This window comes from Periplaneta americana, chromosome 13, assembly GCF_040183065.1.
Source record: "Periplaneta americana isolate PAMFEO1 chromosome 13, P.americana_PAMFEO1_priV1, whole genome shotgun sequence".
In the NCBI taxonomy this organism is placed as follows: domain Eukaryota; kingdom Metazoa; phylum Arthropoda; class Insecta; order Blattodea; family Blattidae; genus Periplaneta; species Periplaneta americana.
The window spans coordinates 45,358,639-45,385,527 of NC_091129.1; the positions used below are offsets into that span (position 1 = coordinate 45,358,639).

Sequence of the window (26,889 nt, forward strand, 5' to 3'; positions counted from 1 at the left end):
AGTGATTATTTGAGCCGTTCAGTGCAGAAGTGGTGTAAGTCAAAAGCAGGTAATGAGGTTTAAAGTAAGAATTCTGTAAAATACAGCGCAAAGTAGCAATTAATATATCCTTCGTTCTATTCACCGACTATTAATAGTTTAAATACATTCAATATTAACTGCCACTTTGCGCTGTATTTTACAGAATGTTTACTTTAACCCCTCATGACCGATTTTTGACTTACACCACTTCTGCTCTGAAAATAAAATTAGGCTTACATTTTCTGAGTTAATTGAAGTTACAATTTTTTCAAAAAAATTGTGTTCATTTATTTGTTCTCTCCTACGCCATATTAACGGTAAGTGCATGTAAATTACGTATTATATAGGTAGGATAAGTTAAACTTAGGCATTATGTGTGAAAACTGGAAATGTAATGTAAAATGCGGTAAACTTGCCATAAAAATTTAAACCATAACATCAGCGCTATTTGTGACTCAAAATAATAAAGGAAATACAGGTTCTTAAGAAATGGAAAAATAATGAACTTCATATTAATGTTTAAATCCTCCCCTTTTCTTTATTTTCAAGTTTACCCCAATTTGCGGTATGCAAAATCGTTAATTTATCAGGAAATAGGGAGAGGAGTTCACCACGCGATGTACCCTACGAGATATGCCCTACAATTCTGAAGCTACTAATTTTTACTCTTCTCACTGGAAATACAAAGCTCCAGTGATTCATAAATATATTTAGGAATGAATTGAATTAACCGACCACGCACGAACAATTATATTATTTCAAACCATGATACGTGGTCAGAGCCATGATTCAGTTGTAAGGAGCAGAAAGAATTACTTTTATTCCCAGCTTCTGAAACTTGTAGATTAGCTGCGTGTGAAATTCTTCCAGGATTCTAAACTAGAATTAGTAAGAACCATATACACTTATTGTATAGCATAAAAATATAAAATAAATTACGCAAAACCCGCTTTCTGATGTGTTATCATAAGTCGTGTGCACACTTTTAACTTGCCTGCCGCTAGAGGGCTACTGTCGCGCCAGCTGTCAAATGTTGGCATATTTTATACGTATGAGTTGCGTGACTGTATCTATTAGACTGTGATGTAATCACGACACCCGCTTTGGTCACCGCTGATATACTGTATTGTTAACCGGCCTAATTGGATGACATATCACTTTACGTATCACAGTGGCGTAATACATTTCGAGTCAAATTTTAGTTTACCTCAATATATTTTGTTATCTGAAATTTAGTACATGGTATTTTACGCAAAATAATATACTTTATTTATTCATTTGAAATTTCGGTATTTTATTTGAAAATAGGGACTTTTTACGTAGTATTTGAAGACTTTCAGCATTATCGTATTGGCAGCTCTGGAGATAGTGCAAGTCTAAAGTTGTAGCGCGGTTTGTAATGTAAGGGAAATAAATTAGTTTAATTTTAAACAATGAATCGACCGGCAGTAATTCGGAAATTAGACGAAACGGTAGTTAATCGGATAGCAGCAGGAGAAGTTATACAACGCCCCGCGAATGCGTTGAAGGAGATGATAGAAAACAGGCAAGTTTTATTTTTTAGAACTTTACAGGTTATGTTGTTTTAAGGATAAAATTACGGCAATGGTAAACCTTGCTAAGTCAGTGTTACTTATGTCCCGTCCACTATAGAGACATAGGCCAATTTTACACATATTTAGTATAACTTGTTGCTTCTTTGACAGGTTAGGTTTGGTTAGTTTAGGTTTTTGTTATAGCCTACCTTGGATATACGATTATAGCGCAACATTGGCAGTGATAAAAGTGAAATATTCGTTCAATGGGCGTTGTATACTCTACATTCACCCCTTGCTACTACATTGTACTTTTGAAGGTCAATAGGGGTGCGATTTGCTCCTATTGGGTTGAGGGAAAGCCCCGGAAAAACCTCGACCAGATAGCTTGCCCCGACCGGGATTGGATCCCAGGTCACCTGGTTTAGCGGTCAGACGCGCTAGCCATTACTCCACAGGTGTGGACAAGAAGCCTACTATGGAGCGTAAACAGCACAAGGTGAAGCGCGGAATTTGCATCCCTCCTGCTACATGTAGGCCTAGCTAGCCTATATAATTTCAATTCCATTTTGTTTTCTGTTTCCTATTTAAAGGGGATCACAACACAAAAACATATATTTAGTTGATCATATAGTTGGCTAAGCTAACGCTGAGGTAGTTCTCTTTGTACTCCGCTTACACACCTTGCATATATTAATTTGATTAATTTAGGCTTGTGTTATGCCTTGCATATACGATCAATTGCATCTCCACAAGAAATGGCTAAACTAGCGCTGAGGTAGTTCCCTTCATACACTGCGCTTATACACGTTGCATATACGAATCTGTGATAGCCTAGGTTTGGTTAGTTTAGGCTTTTGTTATGCTTTGCATAGCCTATATACGATCAACTGGATCGCCACAAGAAATCCCTTTTAAATTAAACGATTTTCATTTCCGAAATCACCGGAACTACCTCAGCGCTAGTTTCATCCCAAAAATCCCGGTAATTCGATATAAAACGTGGGCAAATCGCAATATAGCGAACGTAGAAGCTCCGCCCACGACCCCTTCCACTTTTTCCCCAACTAGCTCATCAGACACTCTACGTGATAGGCGAGTGTTGTGTCGAATGCACATTTCATGTGGGTGGGGATAACTTCCCCTACTGGCATTCGCTATATTGCGATTTATCCGAAAACGTTGGTCAATATGGACATCAGTGACAGGTTAGGTTTGGTTTGTTGAGGTTTTTGGTATGCAGATCAAAAACCTGAACAATCCAAACCTAACCTGTCACAGTTTCTCGATGATGTCTGCCATATTGACCAACATTTTCTACCGAATTACCAAAATCCCTTACAAATTCAACCATTTTCACTTCCGAAATCACCGGAACTAACTCAGCGTCAGCGCTAGTTTCACCATAATATAGTTTAACAGAGAAATCAATTACAATCAGTTTAGTTCAAACGTAACATCTCTACCTTCAAAAACACCTGAGGAAAGAAGGGGGAAAAGGGAATAGCTAGTGACGTCATTGGGCTCAGCTGTCGGTGACAACAATGCATACATACGCCTTTTTCTATACAGATAGGGTCATTCCATGAAAATGCAACATTTTCACGAAAAATAAAAATCTCACGAATCTCTGCTTGTCATATGTCATTTTTTTCGTTATGATCCGAATTTTTTGAATCTGACAGCACTGATTGTGTAACAACACATATGTGGGAGAAAAAGCACAAAGAAGTCTGTGGTTTAAGAGCGCGAGATTATCTATTAGAAATTATCACATATTTGAATGCACATTTAGGGCAAATAAATCATTACTTCTGTATGTTAAATTGAATTAATGAAGTGCTGACCTTTGTTAATAATTATAATGCATAGAAACCGTAATACAATGATTACTTCGTGCTTGATTACAATTTATTATTACAAAGAAAGGTTGAGAGTTCGTGTGTCACGCTCAAATGGACATTTGTTTATATTTCTTCAATCATTTTTTAAGGTTTCATAAGTGTAAAAGTGAGACACATTACATAACAATCAACTTCTTCTTATGGACAACATTTTGATTTATGTACAAATTCTACAAGAAAAACACGTGAGACACATAACACAATGACTGTGACACACGAACAAAAATGTTATGTTCGTGTGTCACTAAAGTTTATCCTAAAATCCAGTTACAATTTTTGTTGTTATTGGAAGTCTTTACGCCTAAACATAATTAGTAGTGGAATTTCAAATACTTATTGTTGACTTAGATAATTGTGTGTGTGTGCACACACGCACCTGTGCGTTTTTTTTTCAATGTACATTATACTGTAGGTTAAACACTGTTGAAAATATGTGTTCCATAACTGTTGTAATGGGGAAAGGAACTGGCCATGCTACCCCATTATCTCCTGGCCTAGTTGGCTCATAAGTGGTGTCTTCTTAGTATCACTTGTGAGATTCACACCTGTATTTGAATAGTTGACTAAACAACAATTGTTGTAAAAATATAGTGTGTAGGCCTAAAATTAGCATAAAACATTTAATTTATGCCTAAAATTCGTATAAAATATATTTTTTTAATTCCTTGAACTAAGAACTTACAATAATTGGTTTATGTTAATTTATTTCATATAAAAAACAAGTTTATACAGTACAGTTTTATGGTAAGTAGTTAGCCACCATACTAGGCCTATATATAAATAAATTGGTGTAATTATTTGCACCTTAGGTAACTGGTACTAAATGTCTGATATTAATTTAAAATCGTTTTATTTAATAAAATTAATTAACTTACCCTAGGTATAATTTAGCAATTCTAAAATATAGGCCTTTTTAAATCCATATTAACTTATCTGTTCTATTGATATAGGCCCTAAATATTAATACATTTTGAACATTTTTTGATAGTATTTTCAAGAATTTAAGTAGGGCTGATTACTTGGTTGGGATTTTTCCGAGGTTTTCTTCAACCATAAGGCGAATGTCAGGTAATCTATGGCGAATCCTCGGCCTCATCTCGCCAAATACCATTTCACTATCACCAATCCCATTGACACTAAATAACCTAGTCGTTGATACAGTGTCATTAAATGACCAAGTAAAAAAAAAAAAGACATCAAATTTATAGCTACAGGTGAAGTTACAAAAGCTTGTGGTGGCAAAGAATTTAAAGTGTCTGTGATGTCCAAGGAAGGGAAGTACTACAAATGGCTGACATATTGGTATATTCGTCACATGATATTACACAGTAAACATCACCACATATTGTTATAAACAACCGTGGATATTTTAAATTTATTAGTATATTTTAGTGTAATCTAGTGTTGTTTTGTATAATAAGAACTGTAGGCATAGTGAATAAGTCTTTAATAAGAAGTGATGTATCATAGTGCATTTAAAACAATTAGTAACCAACATGACAGAAATGTTCAATAATGATCATAGGATATTCTGGACATCTTTTCCATGTTAATTATTTTACAAAATGTCCGAGATGACGCAAACAAAATATCAGAAAGCAACAAAGATGATGCAAGTGATGTATCATAGTGCATTTAAAACAATTAGTAACCAACATGACAGAAATGTTCAATAATGATCATAGGATATTCTGGACATCTTTTCCATGTTAATTATTTTACAAAATGTCCGAAATGACGCAAACAAAATATCAGAAAGCAACAAAGATGATGCAATCAGTACAGTAGCCTAAGTAATATGCTGATTGCCATATCACTAATATAGCTGTGTAGTGGGTATCACTTCAATGCTATTTGAAAAACTTAAGCTCTTCAGTAAACCTGGAGAAAATTTTTATAGTAGACGTGGCATAGATTTTCAGTAATGGACGTGACATCATTTTCTATGAATTTTGAAGATTATGGGAATGTAATATCAAATGTTCTCATTGTAAAAAATATAATATGGGAGTTCTAAAATGAGTTCTGATAGCAAAATCAAGATGGCAGCAGCATTTGCAGGAAAGAAAAAAGAAAGAAAAAAATAAAAGAATCTTTAACAAAGGAAAAGATAGTGCTACACAAAGATAATAAAAAAATACTAGAGGTTAAAAGAGTAAATAAAAGATTAAGATGGTAAAAGTACAGATTAAAGAAAAAAATGAAAGCACAAAATGTAGGTTCCCCCAAGTCAAAATTGGGTACATTCAGATCTCCCCAATCACTTAGAAAAGCAATTAAAAAGACATTTCAATCTTTATCAAAAAGCCTTGCTAAACATAAACAAATAGTTCAACAAATAGCTATACAAACCGTTAAACCTGAAAAATGTAAAGAACTCTTCACAAAGGACTTAAGGGAAAGACTATCAAATAACAGAGTTCTTGAGACTAGAGTGAAAGAATTTTACTGTCTTGATGAAGTAAGCTTCTGGAAAAAGATATGTTAGATATATTAAAAACAAGGTTATAGGAAAGAGAGAACTAATGCCAGTCTGTCACATGATATTACTGAGGCCTATGTGGAGCCAAAGAAAAGTATCCTGATATAAAGATCTCAAAAACCATATTTTTCTTCTTCAGTTCAGGGTATTTTCTTATAGCTAGGTATTCTATTTATGGTAACATTATTAAAGTTAAGGTTTATACATTGTCTTGCAGAATGAATAGTAGGATTTGAGTCACGTAATACAGCGTCACTGTTGCGCCTGTGCAAAATAAGTATGTGCGAGCTGCATTGAGGAAGGACTGCCATTTATAATTATGGCCTTGTGGAGTTCAGAGCATCGAGCATTTGCTGTTGAGGCTCAACATTAGTTAACAACAACATATTTCTGCGGAAACTTCATTAAAGTAGAGGAGATGAATTAAAAATCAATACCATTACTGCTACAAAAGCTATTACAATTGAAGGGTTTTTTGAAAAAAGAACCATGGTCCAAAAAATGCAAATTTGAGATATTAAGCATATGGTGAGTGTAGGCCTATTGTAGCGGCCACCTACAGAATTAGTTGTTAGGGGAAAAACACCATAGGTCTATGTTATAGGAGTGGAAATTTTCAGTGGTTTTCATAAAACAACCGTAAACTAGTCTAAAGACTTTTTTTTTGTAAAAACAGTCATTGTCCAGCCAGGACGATGGTAGCGTTTACAAATATCCCATTCATATCACCTTGTAGTCACTGATTGAGAAGAAACTGCCTTCTGAAGGATGCAGTGGAAGAAATTGTGAATGAGAGAAGAGTTCAGAGCAAAAGAAGATGTTTGATGATAGACGACATAAAGATATATGGATCATATGCAGAGACAAAGAGGAAGGCAGAAAATAGGAAAGACTGGAGAATGCTGGGTTTGCAGTGAAAAACCTGCCCTTGGGCAGAACTCTATGAACAAGCGAATGAATGAACGAATCGCCTTGAAACATTTATCCATACAATTTTAAACTGTAGTAGATTTGCAGTAGGCTATTGCTTCTTACGTATGCAGCAAAAGCCACTTCAGAGAAAAATACTGTTGTATTAGTTATGGAGTCATCTTTAGGCGCAGAAGTAACCCCATTGAAGAAACGTGACCAACGATAGGAGAAGAAGCAGGATATAATAAAGAAAAAGAAAATTAAAGGACAGGCACACTTCAGCCACAAAAGAGTATTTTTTCTTAAAACAATCATTGTCCACAGTTACCTACATTTACACATTTATTTCTATGAGGCAATTTAAGTTATAAAACATGTACTTTAGTTTTCCCAAGTTTTTATAACACTTTAAGAAGTGGCATGATTAATTTTAACAAGTACTTGAAGTGTTGCAACATTCCTGCCAGATAGTTTCTTGTTTCTCCTGAAAATTTATAGTTTTGGACTATGGTTGTTTTTAAAAAAAAACCCTTTAATTAATTATTACTCTTTTTTATCTTTTCACTTGTATTAGGCCTATTTATTATGTATTTGTGTTTGAGCAGTGTCATTTCTTTGTATTGAAAAAAAAATGTCCTCGTGTGCAGTTATATGTTGAATATTTAGATACCAAGTAACAATAATTCTTACAAGACATAATTCAAATACATAATTATTGTAGTATTTTGATTCAGTTAGAATCTTTAAACTTCATGATTACTGGTTCACAAGATTAACATTTTTTTTCCTTGCATCCTTAATTTCAAGTCTTAACTAAAATGCTGTTCAACTTTCGACCATCCCTATACAAGCATTATAAATTCTTAGCTATACATACTAGTTCTGAATAAAACTTTCTGGAATTACATAATTTTTTCATAATTAGCAGCATTTACTGATATATTATGCATAATGTGAACTTGTCATTCCAGTTTGGATGCCTGTGCTACTGCAATACAAATCATAGTGAAGTCGGGCGGTTTGAAGCTGCTGCAGATACAGGACAATGGAACAGGAATACGAAAGGATGATCTCGAAATAGTCTGTGAACGTTTCACCACAAGCAAACTTCAGAAGTTTGAAGATTTGTCTACAATAGCAACATATGGTTTCAGAGGAGAGGCACTTGCGAGCATTAGCCATATTGCTCATCTGACCATAACTACCAAGACAGCAGATGGTCAGTGTGCGTACAGGTAACTCATGTCATTATGAATCATGATAATGTCAGGTGTTATTATTTGAATGATTGACATACTTGTATAATTTTTTTCTCATGGTTTTCAATATAGAAGAGAATAGAGCATATTATTCACAAGTGCATAGTTACCACAGCTCAGGGGCACATTATTGTTACCTCTTTTATATACATATAAAAAAAAATTAAACAGTTTGGAAGTTTTAGTACAGTGAAACCTCTTAACAATGGAAGTGCCATGGTTCTAATTTTTTTTCTGTTGTGACCATGTTTCAGTATTTTTCACATATGAATATTTTATCACGTGTATAATTGAAAAACAAAATGGCATGCCACAAACTGCAATAAGTAGAAAATATTCTGTTTAACAACTTTCACATTACATTAGCTTTCTATTACTTACGATGTTGGTGAATCATTTTGATAAAAGACTCACTTTCTGCTTCATTGATTCTGTAACTCAGTATTAAACAGCACTCCACTGTAATATTGTACTGTATACATTTACATCACTCATTTTCCGACACACTTGCTTCGAAACAATTTTGTGCATTTGGAATATATTCCATTGTGTCCTGGAACTTAACATTTTCCAATGTTTCGGAAATACTTACAGGTTCCATCATCAGGGCAGATAGGTAAGACTAGCAGGGTTGTTTACATTGTTTGGCACATTATGCCAGGTTAATCCATTGCATTCTACTGCTGTTCCTGATTCATACATTTTTCGTTTACATACAGGGCAGACATCTTGCTTTTTAATCTTCTCCTCAGATGGTGGGGACTGCTTGGCGCTTATGTCTGACATAGTTGATCAGTATGTTCTTTGTCTGCAGAATGTTAAATCCACTACCACTTGTAAGTTCTTCCTTTCTTACAGCTCCTTTGCCATGGTGCACAGTTAGTGGTTTCCAGTATGGCATTGCCTTCGTGTTCTTGTTTTTGGTGGAATAAGGTTTCTTAGTCGTATTTAGCATAAACTGTCCCATATTAACACTCACTAACACTTATTGCACGACTTCCCTGAATATATACTGAATTAAGTCTCTTGATTTAGTGCATAACTGAACCTTCCTAAGTCATAAATCTTTTGCAGCCCTCACATAGAGCGTATTCCGAATCTCACCGGTGAGCAATCCGATGGCATCACGGTGTTCTGAATTCCACCGATGGCGTCATTGATGCTCCACCGGTGTTGCACCGGTGCCATCAACTTGCAGAGGTGGTGGCAGTCTCCATCATCCGCCATCAGTGAATCTGATTGGTTCTTGTATAGGGCGGGAATTAGCAGACAAATGACATTGTGCACTGTTGTGTCATGGCGGTGTGTTCGGCTTTAGTTCTGCTGTATTGTTTGTAATGAGCACAATTTAAAAACAATATGTTAATGGCTTATGAGCGAACATGTCAACGGACCAGTTATTACTACCGGTTAAAGAAATAAATTGTTTATGCTATCTTTTCTTTGAACGAGATGGCAGTACGAATATTTCGCAAAATTTTGCTAGCGTAGCACAGACAACAACTTGTACAGTCACCATGACAGCCATCGATCCTTCCAGCAGTTTTATTCCTTATTTCGCTGCAACGTGACGTCATTGATGCCACCGGACTGATGAGATTCGGAATACGCTGATAGACTGTACTCACACATTCTGTGACATCATACAAATGTTGGATGTATTAAAATCATTCAAACCACATAGCAAGAATAAATTGTCCCTTTACTTTCATGAAACATAATGACTTCAAATATGCATGATTTTAATTGTTCAATATTTCTGTTGTTTTGTGATAATGTTAACTTCATTGTTTGTGTGCATTAAAACAACCGGGAGTGAAATAATCTCAAGTTTTTATAGGAATTCACTTGTTTTGAACCTCAGTTTTGTTTTATATATTCGATTTCTGTTATCAATGTTCATCATTGCTCTTTGAGATAATTTTACAAACAGTCTGAGTAGAGAGACAATGTGGGCAGTAATATAATTATACTGTACATTTGGGATACTTAATTGAGTTCAGGCCATTCAAATATCTTTTGTACACTTCCCCCCCCCCCCCCCCCAAATACTGTTGTCTATAGGTTTAAACAGCTCACCAAACAGTACAGCTGTCAACAGAGTTTTCCAATTAATTATAAGTTAACTCAAGTCTCATATGTCCAGCTTCCTCCAAATACAAACTCAGAAAATTGGTTTATGCCACCTAATACCTCTTTGTGCATTATTTTTACTATAAATATAACTATAAATAAAATAAATCTGTGGTGCAACAGCCTATGGAGGACCAAGGCTTATGGTCAATCATCTGGAATGCTGGCCTCATGCCCACATGTCTCAGTAAAGGTGAATAGTCATCCAACCAGTACGGGTGTGATGGCAGAACAATGATCCCCCAGCCATTATAGCTGAATTTAACTGCATAAATATAACTAGAACCAAATAATGTATCTGATATATTCTGAAATAAGCTTTCTGAAGTAGAGACAAAATAACAAATGAGCCATTCTTACTCATGTCTTAGCAGCTCAGGTGGTATGGCACATAGTAATTGATAAAACATGTTCATGTAATCAGTTTTGTTGATTTAGGTTTCATTTTCTAATTCAGCTAATCACCATTATTCCCTAGTATGGAGCTAAAATAATGGCTCTCTTTAATCCAGGGCAACTTACGAAGATAGCAAATTGAAAGGTGCTCCAAAACCATGTGCTGCCAATCAAGGTACACAGATAACTGTAGAAGATCTTTTCTATAACGTGTCTACTAGAAAAAAAGCTCTGAAGAGTGCAAGTGACGAACATAACAAGATATTAGAGGTTGTTGGGAGCTATGCAATACATAACTCACGTGTTGGCTTCACCCTCAAGAAACTTGGAGAGAGCATGCCTGACATCAAAACCCTGCCAAACTCCACTGTCGTTGACAGCATCCGGGTCATATATGGAAATAACGTTGCCAAGTAAGTTCTTAATCAGGTAATCAAGGAGCACTTCATAGGCTTGTCTGGATAAATTTCACCATATAGTAATAAGTAGCAAGTTGTATTGCAATAACCTTGTCATACGGCATATCTTCAGATGTATTGAGATGTTTGAAATTGTGGTTTTGTATAGTAGGCTACACCTTAATTATAGCCTGCTCTTAGTATATACTTTCCTTGATATGGAGCGGGGCCCAGAGGCTTACACTGCAGCCCGAGGCTTATTGTGCTTTACCTCTCATGTTCTGTGAATGGTATTTGTTGAAGAATAGTCATGCTCTTGTACATGTACAGCATGCTGCACTGCGAACTTAACCCAGATTATGGTAATAATGGTAATGACATGAGAATAAAATGATGGCGAAATGTGTCTGAGGTTCCAGTGTCTGCTTCAGTTGTTTAAGAGAAAACCTCGGAAAAAATCCTAGCCAGGTAACTTATCACACCAGGATTTGAACTCAGGCCCACTTACTTCACAGTCAGACATGCTAACCATTATTCCACAGAGATGTATTTCTCTTAGTATACAGGGTGATGCACGAGGAGTTACTGCCACTTATGGAGATTATTTCTGGAAGCATTCTTAGTAGAAACAGTCATATAAACATGTGCCCTACTCTCAATATTTTCAGAGTTATACTAATTTGGAATTGTTAAAAAAAAAAATACCTTTTATCTTTAGTTTTAAGGATAAAAGAATGTTACAAATAGGGAATGAATTATTCAGAAGTATACTTTCTCTAATTAGCTAGTATTCTGAAGCTAAAAATCTGTTGTTAATTCCTTAGTTGCTTTGTACAGATTTTTTTTTTTTTTAACTAAAAGTTACATTATTCTTACACACTTAACACAACAATTGTTACAGATCACATGACTTCTAGAACTTGATTCTTTATCACTGAATAGTGATTGTCGTCGTACATCACACTTCTTGTCATGAAGAAAAGTGGTTATAGAATGCGAAGGTAATTTTTACTGTTGAAATAAAGTTTCCTTCAAAATAGGCTAGAATTTTAGTTAAAAAAAGGAAACTCCTGTTTTTTGACATGCCACTTTTGTAGATTTTTTTCTTAATTCCGAACTGACCAAGAAATTAATAATTTTGGCATTGAATGGACTTATGCTGCTTTCTACTTATAACAACAAACAACTCAGGTGCAGCCAATTGATCTTTATCAAGGTTTCTGATAGCCTTTCGAACACCTTTGAAACATTCTGGAGCAATAACATGTAAATTTCTCTTTTACTATAGTCCTTTTCAGTTTCATTTTCATTACAATTTCATATTAAAGACGGACATTCTTCTTGTGCCATACTTTGAGAATATGAATTTGTGGCAGCCACAGTGAGAGCCAGATACCTAAGGAGGGTGTTTCCTTTCATTTCTATAATCATTGAGAGCTTTAACACGTTTTGAAAAACTGAAAATTGACCAAACTTCTGTTACGAAAACTTCAATGTTGCACGAAAATAAATCACAACTTTTCTTAACAATTTTGTACACCATGTGTGAAGGACATTTGGCAGGTAATATTTTTTCTCTTCTTTCTTCAAGAATTGATATACTGAATTAAATTTACCAAAATTTACATTCACAGAGTCAGTAAAGTTAATATGCAGAACGTTTGGAAATGTTAGTGTTGTGTTCAGATAATGCTGCTGCAGCTATGATGCTACAGTCCAATTTGAACCTTGGCCTCCTCATTGCGTCTCTTTCAATATTCTCTATCTCTGGCCTTTGTTTTCCATGCCCTTATCCCTAGTATATTCATGGCATCCTTTCTGACTGCATCCTCCCATCTTTTCCTGGGCTTTCCAACTATTCTTTTCCCATGCATTTGTTGAGTGGAGGACCTTCTTGCTATCCGCTTCTCATCCATTCTCACAACATGTCCTGCCCACTGTAATCTTCTAATTTTAATAAATCTGGATACTTCCATATTTTTATATAACTGATGTAACTCAGAATTATATCTTATTCTCCATCCTTTCTCATCTTGTACGGGGCCAAATATCTGTCTTAAAATCCTTCTCTTGACGCAGTTCAATCTTTCCTCCGCCTTACTTTGCATGGTCCATGCCTCACAACCATAGCACAATATTGGTCTTATTGTTTTATACAATCGTATTTTGTTATTCCTATGTATTGTTTGGGATTTCAACAAGTCGATCATCGAAAAATAGGCTTTGTTAGCCCTTAATATTCTTTATTTTATCTCCACTAATTCATCATTCTCCTTGTTTACTATGAAACCCAAATATTTCAAGTTTTCTACTATTTAAATATCAGTATTAATCAGTTAGATAACTTTATTTTGTACTGATTTTTTAGTTTGAAGAACTGTTTTCGTCTTATTTGTATTAATACATAATCCTATCTGTGCCGCCTTCCCATCTAATTCTGTAAAAACTCCTTCTACCACCTTTTTTGACCTTCCCAAAATGCCAATATCATCGGCATAACTTGTCAGTTGTACTGATTTATATACTATCATTGAATCTGTTTGTATTTCCATTTGCCTGATTACATATTCCAAGGCTAAATTAAATAAAACTGGGGCCAGCCCATCACCTTGTTTCAATCCATTCCTTACAGTCAGTTCTTCTGTTAACTCATTCTGAATTTTAACTTGTGCTATGGTGTTTTACATATTAATCTTATTAATTCTGATGGGATATTATATGTAATCAGTGCTTTGCACAACTTTTTCCTCACTTTGCAATTATAAGCTTGGCTAAAATCGATGAATACTTCATAAAGGTCTATACCATACTCCCAGAGTTTCACTAATTTGTCTAAATGTAAAAAGTTGATCTATAGTTGACTTACCAGGTCTAAAACCTGCTTGATATTCTCCAACTATATTTTCAGCATATGGTCTTAAGTTTTTTTTTCAGTATTTTCGTGTAAATCTTATATGCTGTACAAACTAGAGATATGCCTCTGTAGTTTTTGCAATCCAATTTGTCCCCCTTTTTATGTATGGGACATATTATACTTTTGCGCTAATCCAGGGGTATGCTTTCATCTTCCCATATCATCATAACTAATTTATGTATTTGTCCCATCAATGTTGTCCCTCCGTACTTGTACACTTCTGAGGGTATACCATCTATTACCCACTGCCTTGTTACTCTTCAATTCTTGTATTGCTAGTTGTATATTCAATAAATCAGGTGGCTCTGTTATTATACCATCATCTTCTATTTCTATCTACGTTGGGTTTAATAACTCTTCAAAATATTCCTTTCATCTGTTTTTAATTTTTTCTGGTTCTGTTATTAATTTTCCTTCGTCATCCTTACATATATTAGTATGGGGTCTAAACCCAGCTTTCATATTATCAGTTTCTTTATAAGCTTTCTGAAGTTCCTTATTTTTAAAATTCTCAATCTCTGTTATACGATCATTCAACTGTGCTCTTTTCTTCTTCCTACAGATTTTATCTGCTTCACTTCTCCTATTTTCATACTCTATATTCTTTTAGCTCTCGTAGATCTATCTAAACAGGCTTCATATGCCTTATTCCTTTCTTCTATTGCCTGCTTACATTTGTCATCAAACCATTCTCTTTTCACTTTACTATTTCTTGCCACTGTTCCTATAACTTGTTCTGCAGTTTCAATCACTATTTTCTTGACAGTTTCCCATTTCTTGTTCACATTATCTTGGCTCTCCTCTGCTTCTAATTCCTTCAGTCTTTTATCTAATTTTTCTTGTAATTCCTTGATTTTATCCTTGTTTTTAAAATTATTTATATTAATTATCTGTGATTCTGTACTAAATTTCTTCTTCCTGCTTATATGACATCTATAACCTACTTTAACTAAATAGTGATTGGAGCCACAATTCGCTCCCCTTAATGATCTGACATTCATTATATTTGTTGCATGTCTTCTGTCAATTAAAATATGATCTATTTGGTTTGCTAAGCCACCTCCTGGTGATACCCAGGTCTCTTTGTGGATCTTTTTATATGGGAAATATATTGAGCTAATTAACAGTTCTTTATCACCTGCAAAATCTATGAGTCTCTGCCCATTATCATTAGATGTTTCGTGTAAACTGTTCTTCCCTATAACTCCTAGATACATCTCCTCTTTCCTTATTTTAGCGTTTAGGTCTCCCATAATAATTTTGACGTCATTATTTGGGATTTGGTCGAATATTCCTTCCAAAGCTTGATAATATCCATCTTTGATCATATCATCCTTATCTTCAGTTGGTGTGTTTATTATAGTAATATTAAAGAACTTTGCTTTAAGCCTTAATGTACAAATTCTTTCATTAATAGCTTTAAAATCCAGTATATTCTCTTTAAATTTCTTCTCAGCTACAAAGGCAACTCCTTGTTCATGTATTCCTCCTTCCTTGCCACTGTGGAGTATGATATGTGTCTTCATGTCCATTATCACTCTCCCATGCCATCATGTTTCTTGGATTGCACAGATATTTATTCTGTAATTATTCAATTGCATTAGTAAATCTTTTAACACTCCTGGTTTATAAAGCGATCTAATATTCCATGTTCCAAAATTCATATCCATATTTCTTTGCCTGAGTCGTCTCCCATTTAATTTTCCAACAATCCGAGGGTTCTCTTGAGGTTTTGAGACAATTGTATTTTTACGGTGTGCAGTTGTCAGCCGACATGCCCAACCCCCAACCTTGAGGACCAGGGTTTCTCTTTTTGTCTGTATCATCACACTAGACCTTACTGACAAGGATGCCCCTACTAGTAGGTATGGTACCGTCAGCATCGCTCTAGTGATCATCTGACCACGCGAGCCCCACCACTTCATCAAAGTAGAGAAACCAATGGTGGGGTGTTCAGAAAATATATCAACAATATTCTGTTTAATATTCTCTGAATTTTCATTAAAGTCTTCTTAAAAATCAAGGAATCTATTGCATACTTAATTTTTACAATGAAATACCAAGGAGCTAAAGAGAACATTTTTTGTTACAATGATTTAACACTTTGCTTCCTATACTTCAAAAAGCGAAGTTACTACTAAGATCTGACAGAATTAGTGTTGCCAGATCTTCAAACTGAAAATAAGGAAAATTTTGGAAGTTATTGCTAAAATTTTTCCATCACGACATTATCTGTACATTTTACTTTTAGGAGGATGTTTATTGTAGGCCCATTTATTGTGTGTATATATATATATATATATATATATATATATATATATATATATATATATATATATGTATGTATCCGATGCCTACTCATTTCACTTGCATGATTCGGATTCCATATATTGCGAACAGATGACAGGACTGTGACCCATTTTCAAATTGCACAGCACTTCGGCAGGCCACCCTGTGCATAATGTGTATCTGTGGAGAGTTATGTCGTGTACGAGAGTGTATGTGTAAGTGTAGTGTAGGCCTAGTGAATGGGTGAAGATGATGATGAAGAAGAGGAAGGGAGAAGGGAAGCTGGTGCTGGCACATAGCCTACTCCTGTCGAATAGCACCAAGAGGGCCACCAGATTTAACGTCCCCATCTGACTGACGAATCACTGTCACTGTCAACTGTTACATACACCTTCTCTTCATATGGACTGCAGAGAGATTTGGGATTTAACGCAGGCATGTTTGTGCACAATTTAGTGATTAGAAGTTGTGCACCATCACCTCGCCTAGTTCTGAGGTAGAAATTGTACATAAAAAATTTCTGGAAATCAAACCCGAGCTGACTAGTCTGGAGACAGACGTGCTGCCCAGATTTAACTCAGCGGACTTATTACTACTAAGATTTCAAATCATCCGTCCTCAAGTGAGGTTGACCACTGGGATCCAGAATTAACAAAATATAAAAGATGAAGGGAAATGAAATGAGCAAAATACTGATTCGATTTGTACATTAAAATAAAAATTTACGTGTTAACATATATAATCCCGTCGCTCTAATTTCCGGCAGCCAATCGCTTTGCAGGTCGGCCACATTTAAACATGTGTGCGTCTTGTGATTTGCTTATGAAGACGTTATTCATTTCTTAAGGCTCGATAAATACTTAATATAATCGCCCGCCATTTTGGCTCTTTCGTTGGCGTTTGCAGAAGGCACACGAGGATGTTATTTGCCACTCAATTATTTGCTGAATTACAGTGCGTTTGATTTATTATCATAGGAGCTACGAGATGATAATGTTTAACGGTGTGGCAAATAGATTCCTCGTATGGTAGTTCGGCAACGAAAGAACAAAAATGGCGAACAGTACTACCTACCTAGACTTTATAGAGCCTTCACTTCCTAAGACGTAAGCAAAGAGGCGGAGTCACGCCGGGAATAACAGCGTCGCAACTATAGATGATAGTGTAAAATTTGAAGAGAGGCCTTCAGAATTTCCATCACAATCTTCTGAACCTCATAAAAGGGAATTTTAAAAGATTTAAGGATATTACATGTAAATTTTGGTAAACAACCCATCGCTTCAAATAGTAAGCCTGCAACATCCCAGTTGTAAAGCGAAATGCCATATTTTTCACTGAGGTATGGAAGACAAGGTACATATTTAGCTCGCTTGTCATCATTTATCTGAAGTGCTTGATTCGTGTCTTGTTCAAAGCAAATCGTAGGTCTAAGACCATCGCTTTCTGGGTTCTTCTATTGATGGCAACTATATCGACTCTTCTATGAGAATCATCTTCAGACACACAGTGAATCTCCTCATGTACTTCCCATCCTCTGTTTCTTAGCAGGTTGGCAATTGCTGTATGGGCACGATGGTGTCTGTTGTTACGCAGTAGCTCTCCCTTCTTACAGAACCCCAGTACGTGGCCAGTCTCGCTGCAGCTGGGATGGCGACAACGGGTAGTACTGAAGGTTCTGCCAGGGACAGATCTCACTGCGGTGACATTGCAAGACATCTTGATGGCATTGATGTATTCCGAGGACGAAAGACACTTTTTAGAGGAGATGCAGGAGTTGGCTTTGGGGCATTCTTCAAATGTACAAACACCATTGCCTTTATGTGGGAGCTGGCACCATGACTGGAATGATCGTTTTCTGAGAACTTCTCTGAGATGTTTTCCTTTAGTTTGAGGAATGATGCTGTTTGGAGCAATCTTCAGGCGCGTGAGAGATGTTTTCTTCTCCTCTTCTAGATTTCTCATGTGATGTAGATGTGCATCATATATACATACATATATATGTATTACACAAAAGTAATTTAAAATAAATATCATAGTACTGTTAGGCCTAATACTTAACCACTTGCTTTTTATTCATTCATTCAGAAACTTCTTCATATTGAAAACCCCTTTACGAAACAAGTTGAAAATGAATAAGAATTTGTCATTGCAGTATGTACTTAAAATATTTAATTTCAACCACTTTCATAGCATCATAGTACTGTTCATATTTACCATTTGTGTTGCACTCGTTCAAAAATTTTACATCATCTTTTATATGTTTGAAAAACTCTTAAAAGAAAAGTTGAACTTTGTAACAATTTATAATTCAGTCTTAGTAAGTTCAATAGAACTCCCGTTTCTTACGTCAATTCACTTTTTACTTACCATTTAGTTTAACTATATTATTATTTAGAATAACCACATTATCATTATGTTCACAAAGTTGGACAGTTAACTAATATTTTCTCCTCGAGTACAAGAACTTGTAAAACAAAAACCATATATAAAAAGTTTGTCTATTTTGAAAAATTAATTAAAAAAAACAGTTGTTTGATTCGTCTGCAAAGTTACAGATACGAGTTATCACTTCTTAGCCATTGATATCTATTTCATTCCTAACTTAGGCAATTCTGTATCCAGTGTAGCTTTCACATAATTTCCTGCATCAAGTCAACTCCAGATTCCTTCTTGCATATTGTATGATGCACTCTGTGTCCTTTGTTCTTCTCTATAATCAAACTGTTATTGAAATATCACTGCCTCTTGTGTTTTTCTTTGGTGATATGTTCATTACATTAGCATTGTTTTTGTTTTAATTCTCCGAATTGCTTGAAGCCATGATAACAATACAATAAAATATCAATCAATATTACAACTCACCACATTCATGACATTAGGAAGCCTCAACTGAGATGTTCCCTGGAATAACAACTTAATGTACAGTATGTTACATTGTTTTTTCATTTCCAGCATATATTGAATCCTTAATAACACATCTCCCAACTGACAAAATATTATTTCCCTCCAACAGGTACAGCACCCTCTAGAAACATTTGAATGTCATTCTGCGTATTTGCTGTTATATTAGAGCTGAAATGTTTGATGCTCGGTATCTCAAATTCATGATTTTGCACTTCAGTTCTTGTTCCAGAGAATGCCTCAATTGTAATCATCAGAGCCTTGATTTTATGCACAATGAAAGTGAGAAATATGTATATAAATATGTAATAAATGAAAAAATATATATACTGGTACATAACTTAAAAATCTGAGCTTTATTAAATGGATTTATTTTACACTGATTCTGATATAAGAAAGGAGAGCTTAAAACACTTCATTTTGTGAGACCTATTGATTGTTACATTTATCTCATAAGTAATATATATTTTCTTTATTTCCTTACATTAGTGATAAATCTATAGATATGCAAGAAAACGGAACAAAAAATAATACTAACAGGACAAAAATGAACAGTTCACTTCCATGCATATTTTATTACTTCAATTGTCAGTTGATTCATTGGAGACACAATAATTAATAATTCAATTAATTTGAGTTGCAGTACAGTGACTATACAATGGATTTTGTTTCTACAAAAACATTATTTACCATTACTTCTAAGAAATACACAGACTATCATTAAGGCAAAAGAATGTCCATTTCTTTAATTGTCAGAATCTGAATCTACTCTGGCTCAGAAAAATATATGTCTGATTGGTGCATGCACAAGAGGTAGATGGACAGGCAGTATAAACAATTCTCAGACACATTTTAATTGAGTAGATCGAGGTAAAAATGATGAAAAACAAATAATTTATTTGTGTTATTTTTCAAAATGCGAGTACTAATCTATCTTCGTAGTGTATCCAGCTATTTGCTGACAACACGTATTCCACTATGTTTCACTATGAATTTCCTCTTCTTACAAATGATGGGTAAGAAGCACGATGCTTGTTGTGTATTTCAGCTGCCAGATTCCAAAGATGAGGTGTATTCAGTATATATAGGAGAGAATTGTTCAAGGTTACAGGGATTGCAGATTTTAGATTAGTTCTATGGATGTTTGTGACAGACCAGTTCAAGAGGGTATGTTCCAAATCTTCTCCGTTACTGTTGCACCAGCAACAACTACTAGAGTCAACAAGATTAAAGCGGTGAAGATATTCTGAGTGATAATATGGCCTGTCCTGGCTCTTGCTAAGAAAGTTTGTATGTGTCTGGGAATGTTTTGAAACATTTGTAAATCATTATGTTTTTCTTGAATTCTTTGGGCTTTATCAGAAGAAAGCCATAATTCGACTCATAAATTTGTTAAATGAGAATTAACTGCAGAATATGCGCTGGTTAAAGAAGTTATTTAATAGGTTTGGGCCGCAAAGATGTTGTCTGTTTAGCAATATCATGAACAGTCTCATTTCCAGTAATGCCACAATGACTAGGTATCCAATGGAATACTATTTCTTTTTGAAGATTTAGTTTATTTAATATTTTTTGTATATAGATTGTAATTTGAGCATAGGAAGTTGGAGTATATTTCATTATATTTAGAATAGCTCTCATCGAGTCACTGAAAATGCATGCAAGTATGTCAGATAAGGTAAAGACATGTAAAAGAGCTGCCTCTATGGCCAGTAGTTCTGTTTCAAGACTAGGCGAGTACTAATGTAAAATGTAAAATATTTAGTATATGGTACCAGTACTTGAAAATATGTAAAAATATATAACTTAAAACTTCAGAATAAGGATCTTTGTGATTCGACATGTTTTTTTTTTCTTTTTTTTTTTTTTTTACATATACTGGAGTAAAATATATAATTACATAAAATCCAGGCTCTAGTAATCCCTAATGCTAAAATTCTGACTGGCAGGAATAATGACTGAACAGCAAAACAGTGGTGCTGACATGCTGGCAGGTAGTAATGAACAGTTGAAACTGAAGCAAACAGAAAGGAGATTGGGGAATAAACAATGACAGCATATATCCCTAGAATTCTGCTACAGTGAATTAGAAGCAATCAGAAGAATTCGTAGTAACTTCAGCATACTTAGTTTTATTCAAATGAATGACATATAATGTCATATGTATTCTTTGAAACAGAAATGTGAAGAAACCTTTTTTTTTTTTTTTTGTCAGCAGGCGAGTCATATCTTTAAAGAACAATTAATACAAAAATGTAGAAAAGTATTGGGAATCACAGTCAAAATTTGACAACTGTTTTAATGCAGTCTGCTAATGTGAAATTTGACATTCTGTTTGCTGCATTAAGGCTCCCCCAAACAGACGCGATATGGAATGCGTTATGATAGCGTTACGATTTTGCGATAAATGTTTTCATTGCGTTCAATGATTGTGTTCACACACACGCGATTATCGCAATATGCGTTATTATCGCAGCAAGTAGAACGCGACGATTTTGCGTTCTATTCTCTCGGAGATGTAGATCACGAGAACGCCACGCGTTTATTTTGATGCTGGGTTGAAGTGTGTCATTTATGGATTCATCTTCAAAGGAAGAGGAACTTCTCTTTCTTGGATGAGAATCGTCACAGGCAAAGCAGGCGCAGGTAAGTCCATGGTAGTCATGTATGGTTAAGATAAACAATATAAAAAGGTATAAAGTGATGATTTAGCTTTTCTTTGCCAAGAACGTGAAATAAATAACAAGTACGCCTACCTGATTATAAACTTTATTTTTTTTAATTTGCTCTTTTTGTTGCAGGAGGTTGTGGATTCACGAGTTAAATGCCACAAGGGAAGAAAAATATGAATTTTATACCTTAGTTTAACAATTTAACAACTAATTAGAGATGAAAAACATTTTTATATATATTTCAGGATGACAGCTCAATGTTTTGACGAGATTCTGGGTAAAGTAACGGAAGACATAACGAAGAAGCATATTAATTGGCGTAGCTCGAACCCACCCGAAAAATGACTTGCAATCGCAATAAGATAAGCGAAACACAGTAATGTATGTAAGAAACATATTTAATTTAGCTTAACGACCCAAATCAGTTACCAGTCATAAAAATATTCAAATTTAATACTGACTTTCTATAAGAAGAATAACATATGAAGTATACTTCCTGAATTTACAAGAATTAAACACAAAATTAAATTTAATTACATCTGAAACTATGAAAAACAAATTTGTGGAATGTGAACAGTTTAAATGCTTAGGCCTACATTTTAAACAAAAAAATAATGAATCAAAAAGTGGAGGTACCGGTAATATAAACATGAAAAATATAAGTTCACCTAATTTAAATCAGCAAAGAACTTCTTTGAAGCAAATGATATTGTGTTTCACCTTGATCTTCATTGTCAGTGATTTGTTGCTCTAAATAACAAAAATAACAATCTCTCATGTTTTTCCATCTATTTTTCACAGCATCGGCTGAAAGTAAAAAAGGTAGGCCTATCAATTATTTATGTTTGATTTTGTCCTATCACAGTGTTAATATGTTTTTCTTCTTCTTTCAGATTTTTAGCGACTGGAGATAGTTTGTACACCAACAGGCCATAGTTTTAGGTTTGGTTTTCAACCATTAGTGCAACTGTGATGGAAGTTTGTGCAGCTATGTGAGAAAACATGAGATCTGAATTCATGCCAGAGCCTTCACGACAACTATGGGAAAGTTGAGCTCAATGATTTGAAGAAAAAAATCGGGTTTTCCAAACCGTGTTGTGCCATAGATGGGAAACACGTCACCATCAAGTGTCCTGATAGCGCTGGGTCATCTTACTTCACATATTTGAAGAAAGATTCCATTGTGCTTTTAGCTGGAAAATTTGCAGCCTACTTCAGTTGAACGACTTAAAAATGAAACTGCTGTAGATGCAAATCCAGAGTTTAAGCCACAGTCGCATTTGTTGCATTTTGCTACTCCACTTCTAAAAAATATACCGTAACAAACTTTGAATGTAAATGTAAAAATGCGACAACCACATTGGAGTTCAGAAACGAAGATGGTAATAGAGAAAATGAAATCAGAGATGTGTATGAACTAATTTGAATTTAAATGAAATGCTAATGGCATCATAGAATGGGCATGTTAATAAAAAGTATTGAGCAATAGATGTTCAGAAATTGATTTCAAAGAGTTGGTGCAATTCATGTAAGTTAAGTGAACAATTTCTTCTAATTGATTTATATAATTTCATCGCATACTGTAAATTGTGAGCGAGGATTTAGTTGCATGAATCTTGTAAAAACTGGAATTAGAAACCGCCTTTCATTAAAAAGAGTTAGCACTCTGCTAACCTTGAAGAGCCTACTAGTAAAGAATTTCAATGTTTAGAGTAACCATAAAATAACGAATTTTAATGTGAAGTAAATTCAGTAGTAATTTATTCTAAACATACCTACGTTTAATGATTTACTTACATAAGTATATCTAGAGTGTGGTAAGATATTGAAAGTAATAAAACTCCGACAAACAAATTACATAACTTTTTGTTTCCACATACTTTATTAATTTTATATTGCTGCACAATTATTTATAATATTGTATAAGCATTTTGCAATTTGCACAAATATATTTTTTTTCATTTGTGAATTTTTGCGACAGTTATTTATTTTCTAGCTTAAACCCCACGTAAGTCTACAAGCCAGTATGACATCAAATTATAAATAAATAATTGCACTTATTGTTTACATCTAACTTTGTAGCTATCTCCTTCCATTTCTTGTCCTTTTCCATGCCACGGATTTTCCTTTACAAACTCAATAAAAAATTCCACGTTTGTTTACAATTAATCCGAAATCGCAATCTGTGAGCACAAGTGATATACACCTGCTGAAGGCTGCTGTGGCTGGAAAACTAAAATCCGCATATGTGGTCACTCATTACGATAATCTGATTGGCTGGGGACGTTAGAATATCGTATATCGCGGATGCGCCAGTTTGGGCACCTCTTCACGATAGTGCGATATTGTGTTATCGCGAAATCGTAACGCTATCGTAACGCATTCCGTATCGCGTCTGTTTGGGGAGGCCTTCAATTATTTATCTATGTCATCCTGTGCAGAATACATCACGAACTCCAACCACAACTACAGCAATATAGAAACTGACATGAAAATACTACACTTTCAACCAAAAAACAAGAGACTAGATAATCGAGAACAGTACGAAATTTATAGGCAAACAAAAACACCACAGCACATTCTCAACACTCAATCGAATTTCAGAACACACACCGTTTTCAATGCAATAGTATCAGGCATGAACACACCCCACCATAACAGGAAGCCAAAAGATAGTGTGGGAACTTGCTAGAATTGAGAGAATGATGGAAATTACATCAAAAACAGTCAATGAGGTAAAATAACGCCATAATTTAAATATTAACACAGTAGAGTTGTTATTTACGAGGGTGGATCAGATAGTAACACAATAATTTTTTTTTTGCGTTGATATAGTGGCTGAGATGTTGACTTTTCACCAAGATATAGTTCGAAGTTTTCATTACGGACATAATTTGTTTTGCATGTCCAGCTCTAGCAAGAGAAGCGTGAACTATGCAACAAAGATGGCGTGCATGTTACTGTCGTCAACTTGTGTGAAGAGCAGCAAAGTGTTGTAGTATTTTTGTGGGCTAAAGGACATAACCCAAGTGAAATTCATAGGGACATGTGTGGCATGTACAGGGAAGACTGTATAGACCATAGTAACATCTCCAGGTGGTGCACGTTCTTCGCAGACGACCATGAGAACCTTTGTGATTCGCCACGTTCTGGGTGGCTGGTAACAGCTGCAACCCAACAGAATGTTACAGGCATTGAGGCGACAATTTTGAACGACCGACAGATCCAATTGTGAACCTTATCTCAGCAGTTCAACTTTTCATATGGTGCAGTGTACAATATTGTGCATGACACATTGAAATTTCATAAAATTAGTGCCTACTGGGTGCCTAAGAACCTGACAGACGACCACAAGGGCCAGCGAATTATGACATGCTTGGACCACTTAAGGCATTATGCTGCAAAAGGGCATGACTTTCTAAAAAGAATTATCACTGGTGATGAGTCCTGGGCGTACTACTACATGTCTGAAACAAAGCAGGCCTCTATGGAGTGGAAACATGCTGCTTCCCCAGTAAAGAAAAAATTCAAAGTGACGCAATCTGCTAAGAAAATGCTTGTGACAGTGTTCTGGGATATGCATGATGATTTGGTGGTGGACTTTGCTAGACACGGGACCACTATGAATGCTGCAGCCTACATCCAAACATCGGCAAAAAGTTGTGTCATACCCTTCGTGACAAACGCCGTAACATTAATGCTGATGATGTCAGACTTGTTCATGACAATGCTCGCCCTCATGTTGCGGTTTCTGTTCGTGAGAAAATCAACACATTTGGTTGGGAAGTGCTCCAGCATCCACCAAACAGTCCAGATCTTGTACCATCGAACTTTCATCTGTTTGGGCCCCTGAAGAAATTCCTGGCCGGGCATCGCTTTGCAACCAATGCAGAAGTGCAATCAACTGACTATACTCCAACAGAATGAACAGAGTATACTGAAACTGGTACCACGATGGGAGAAATGTGTTGAGAAACTTGGCACCTATTAGAAAAGTAGCTAAAAGATATGAGTTCATTTGTGTATTTTTTGTTTTTGTTTACCTATTAAACGTTTTGTTAAAAAAATTATTGTGCATTACCTTCCGATCCACCCTCGTATTTAGTTTAAATAACTTTTTAGTTCATCAGTCACAGTATTTCATCCAGGGCTGCTTAAAATAGGCTGACGGGCCACATCCGTGGGCTGTGGGTTGAAAACCCCCTGATCTAGAGAGAAAAGGAAGGTATGATGTAATGCACTAGGAAGTAAAATGCTTGGACTTCCCCCCCAAAAAAAAAAACTGGAGATCCATAATCGGTTGATAGAAGACAAAATCAGTAATAAAATTACAGACAAACAAGGAATACCGAACAGATGGAAGAAATATATATATATATATATATATATATATATATATATGAGACAGGGAATTGTCCAGATAACTTACAAGCAAACATTCTGATGGGGAGAGATAAAAAAGTTAAATTTTTTCTTACACCATGTTAATAATGTCAAAAGATGTGCTTATACAAATTTTGGCCACTTAACTACAATTACGATGGCTGTAAAAAATTAAGTCTACCAGGGGCCGTTTAACTGAAAGAAAACACAATTTTATTGGAATAGACATTGTTGAGCTATTTTTCAACATATTCCCCACTGGAATTGAGATATTTGTCATATCGTGGGATCGACAGAGAGGTGCAGACAGCTGTCAAATGCTGGTTCCAATCCTAAGTGGCTGACTTCTATGACACAAGGTTACAAAAATTGATCCTGTGGGATGACAAATGTCTCATTTTCAGTGGGGGATATGTTGACAAGTAGCGGAGCAATTGCTGTATCTGTTTCAATAAGTCTTTCCATGCAATTGTGCTATTTTTCTGTAATTGGCTCTAGGGAAAATCACTTTCAGGATGGCCTAGTAACTGCAGTCGAGTGGCCAAAATTTGTATACGTACTTCTTTTGACGTTATTAACATAGTGGAAGAAAAAATATTAACTTTTTTATCTGCCCCTATCAGAATGTTTGCTTGTTAGCTGTAGAAGATAAAAAAGCTGTATCAGAAGACAAAAAAGTATTTTCAATTG

General features: G+C 35.1%; 1 protein-coding gene across 5 annotated transcripts in view; it reads left to right on the forward strand.

Moving 5' to 3' along the window:
* The first annotated feature begins 1,391 nt into the window (after nt 1-1,391).
* Mlh1 (DNA mismatch repair ATPase Mlh1) overlaps nt 1,392-26,889 on the forward strand; it is a 127,834-nt gene continuing 102,336 nt past the window's right edge. For all 5 annotated transcript variants that reach the window (XR_011335492.1, XR_011335493.1, XM_069843103.1 and 2 more), the window contains exons 1-3: nt 1,392-1,567; nt 7,826-8,089; nt 10,759-11,055. Coding sequence is in view for 3 of the 5 variants with exons in the window: in XM_069843103.1 (XP_069699204.1) it covers nt 1,455-1,567; nt 7,826-8,089; nt 10,759-11,055 (674 nt within the window). In the remaining 2 variants the exon portion in view is untranslated. The remainder of the gene's footprint in view (nt 1,568-7,825; nt 8,090-10,758; nt 11,056-26,889) is intronic.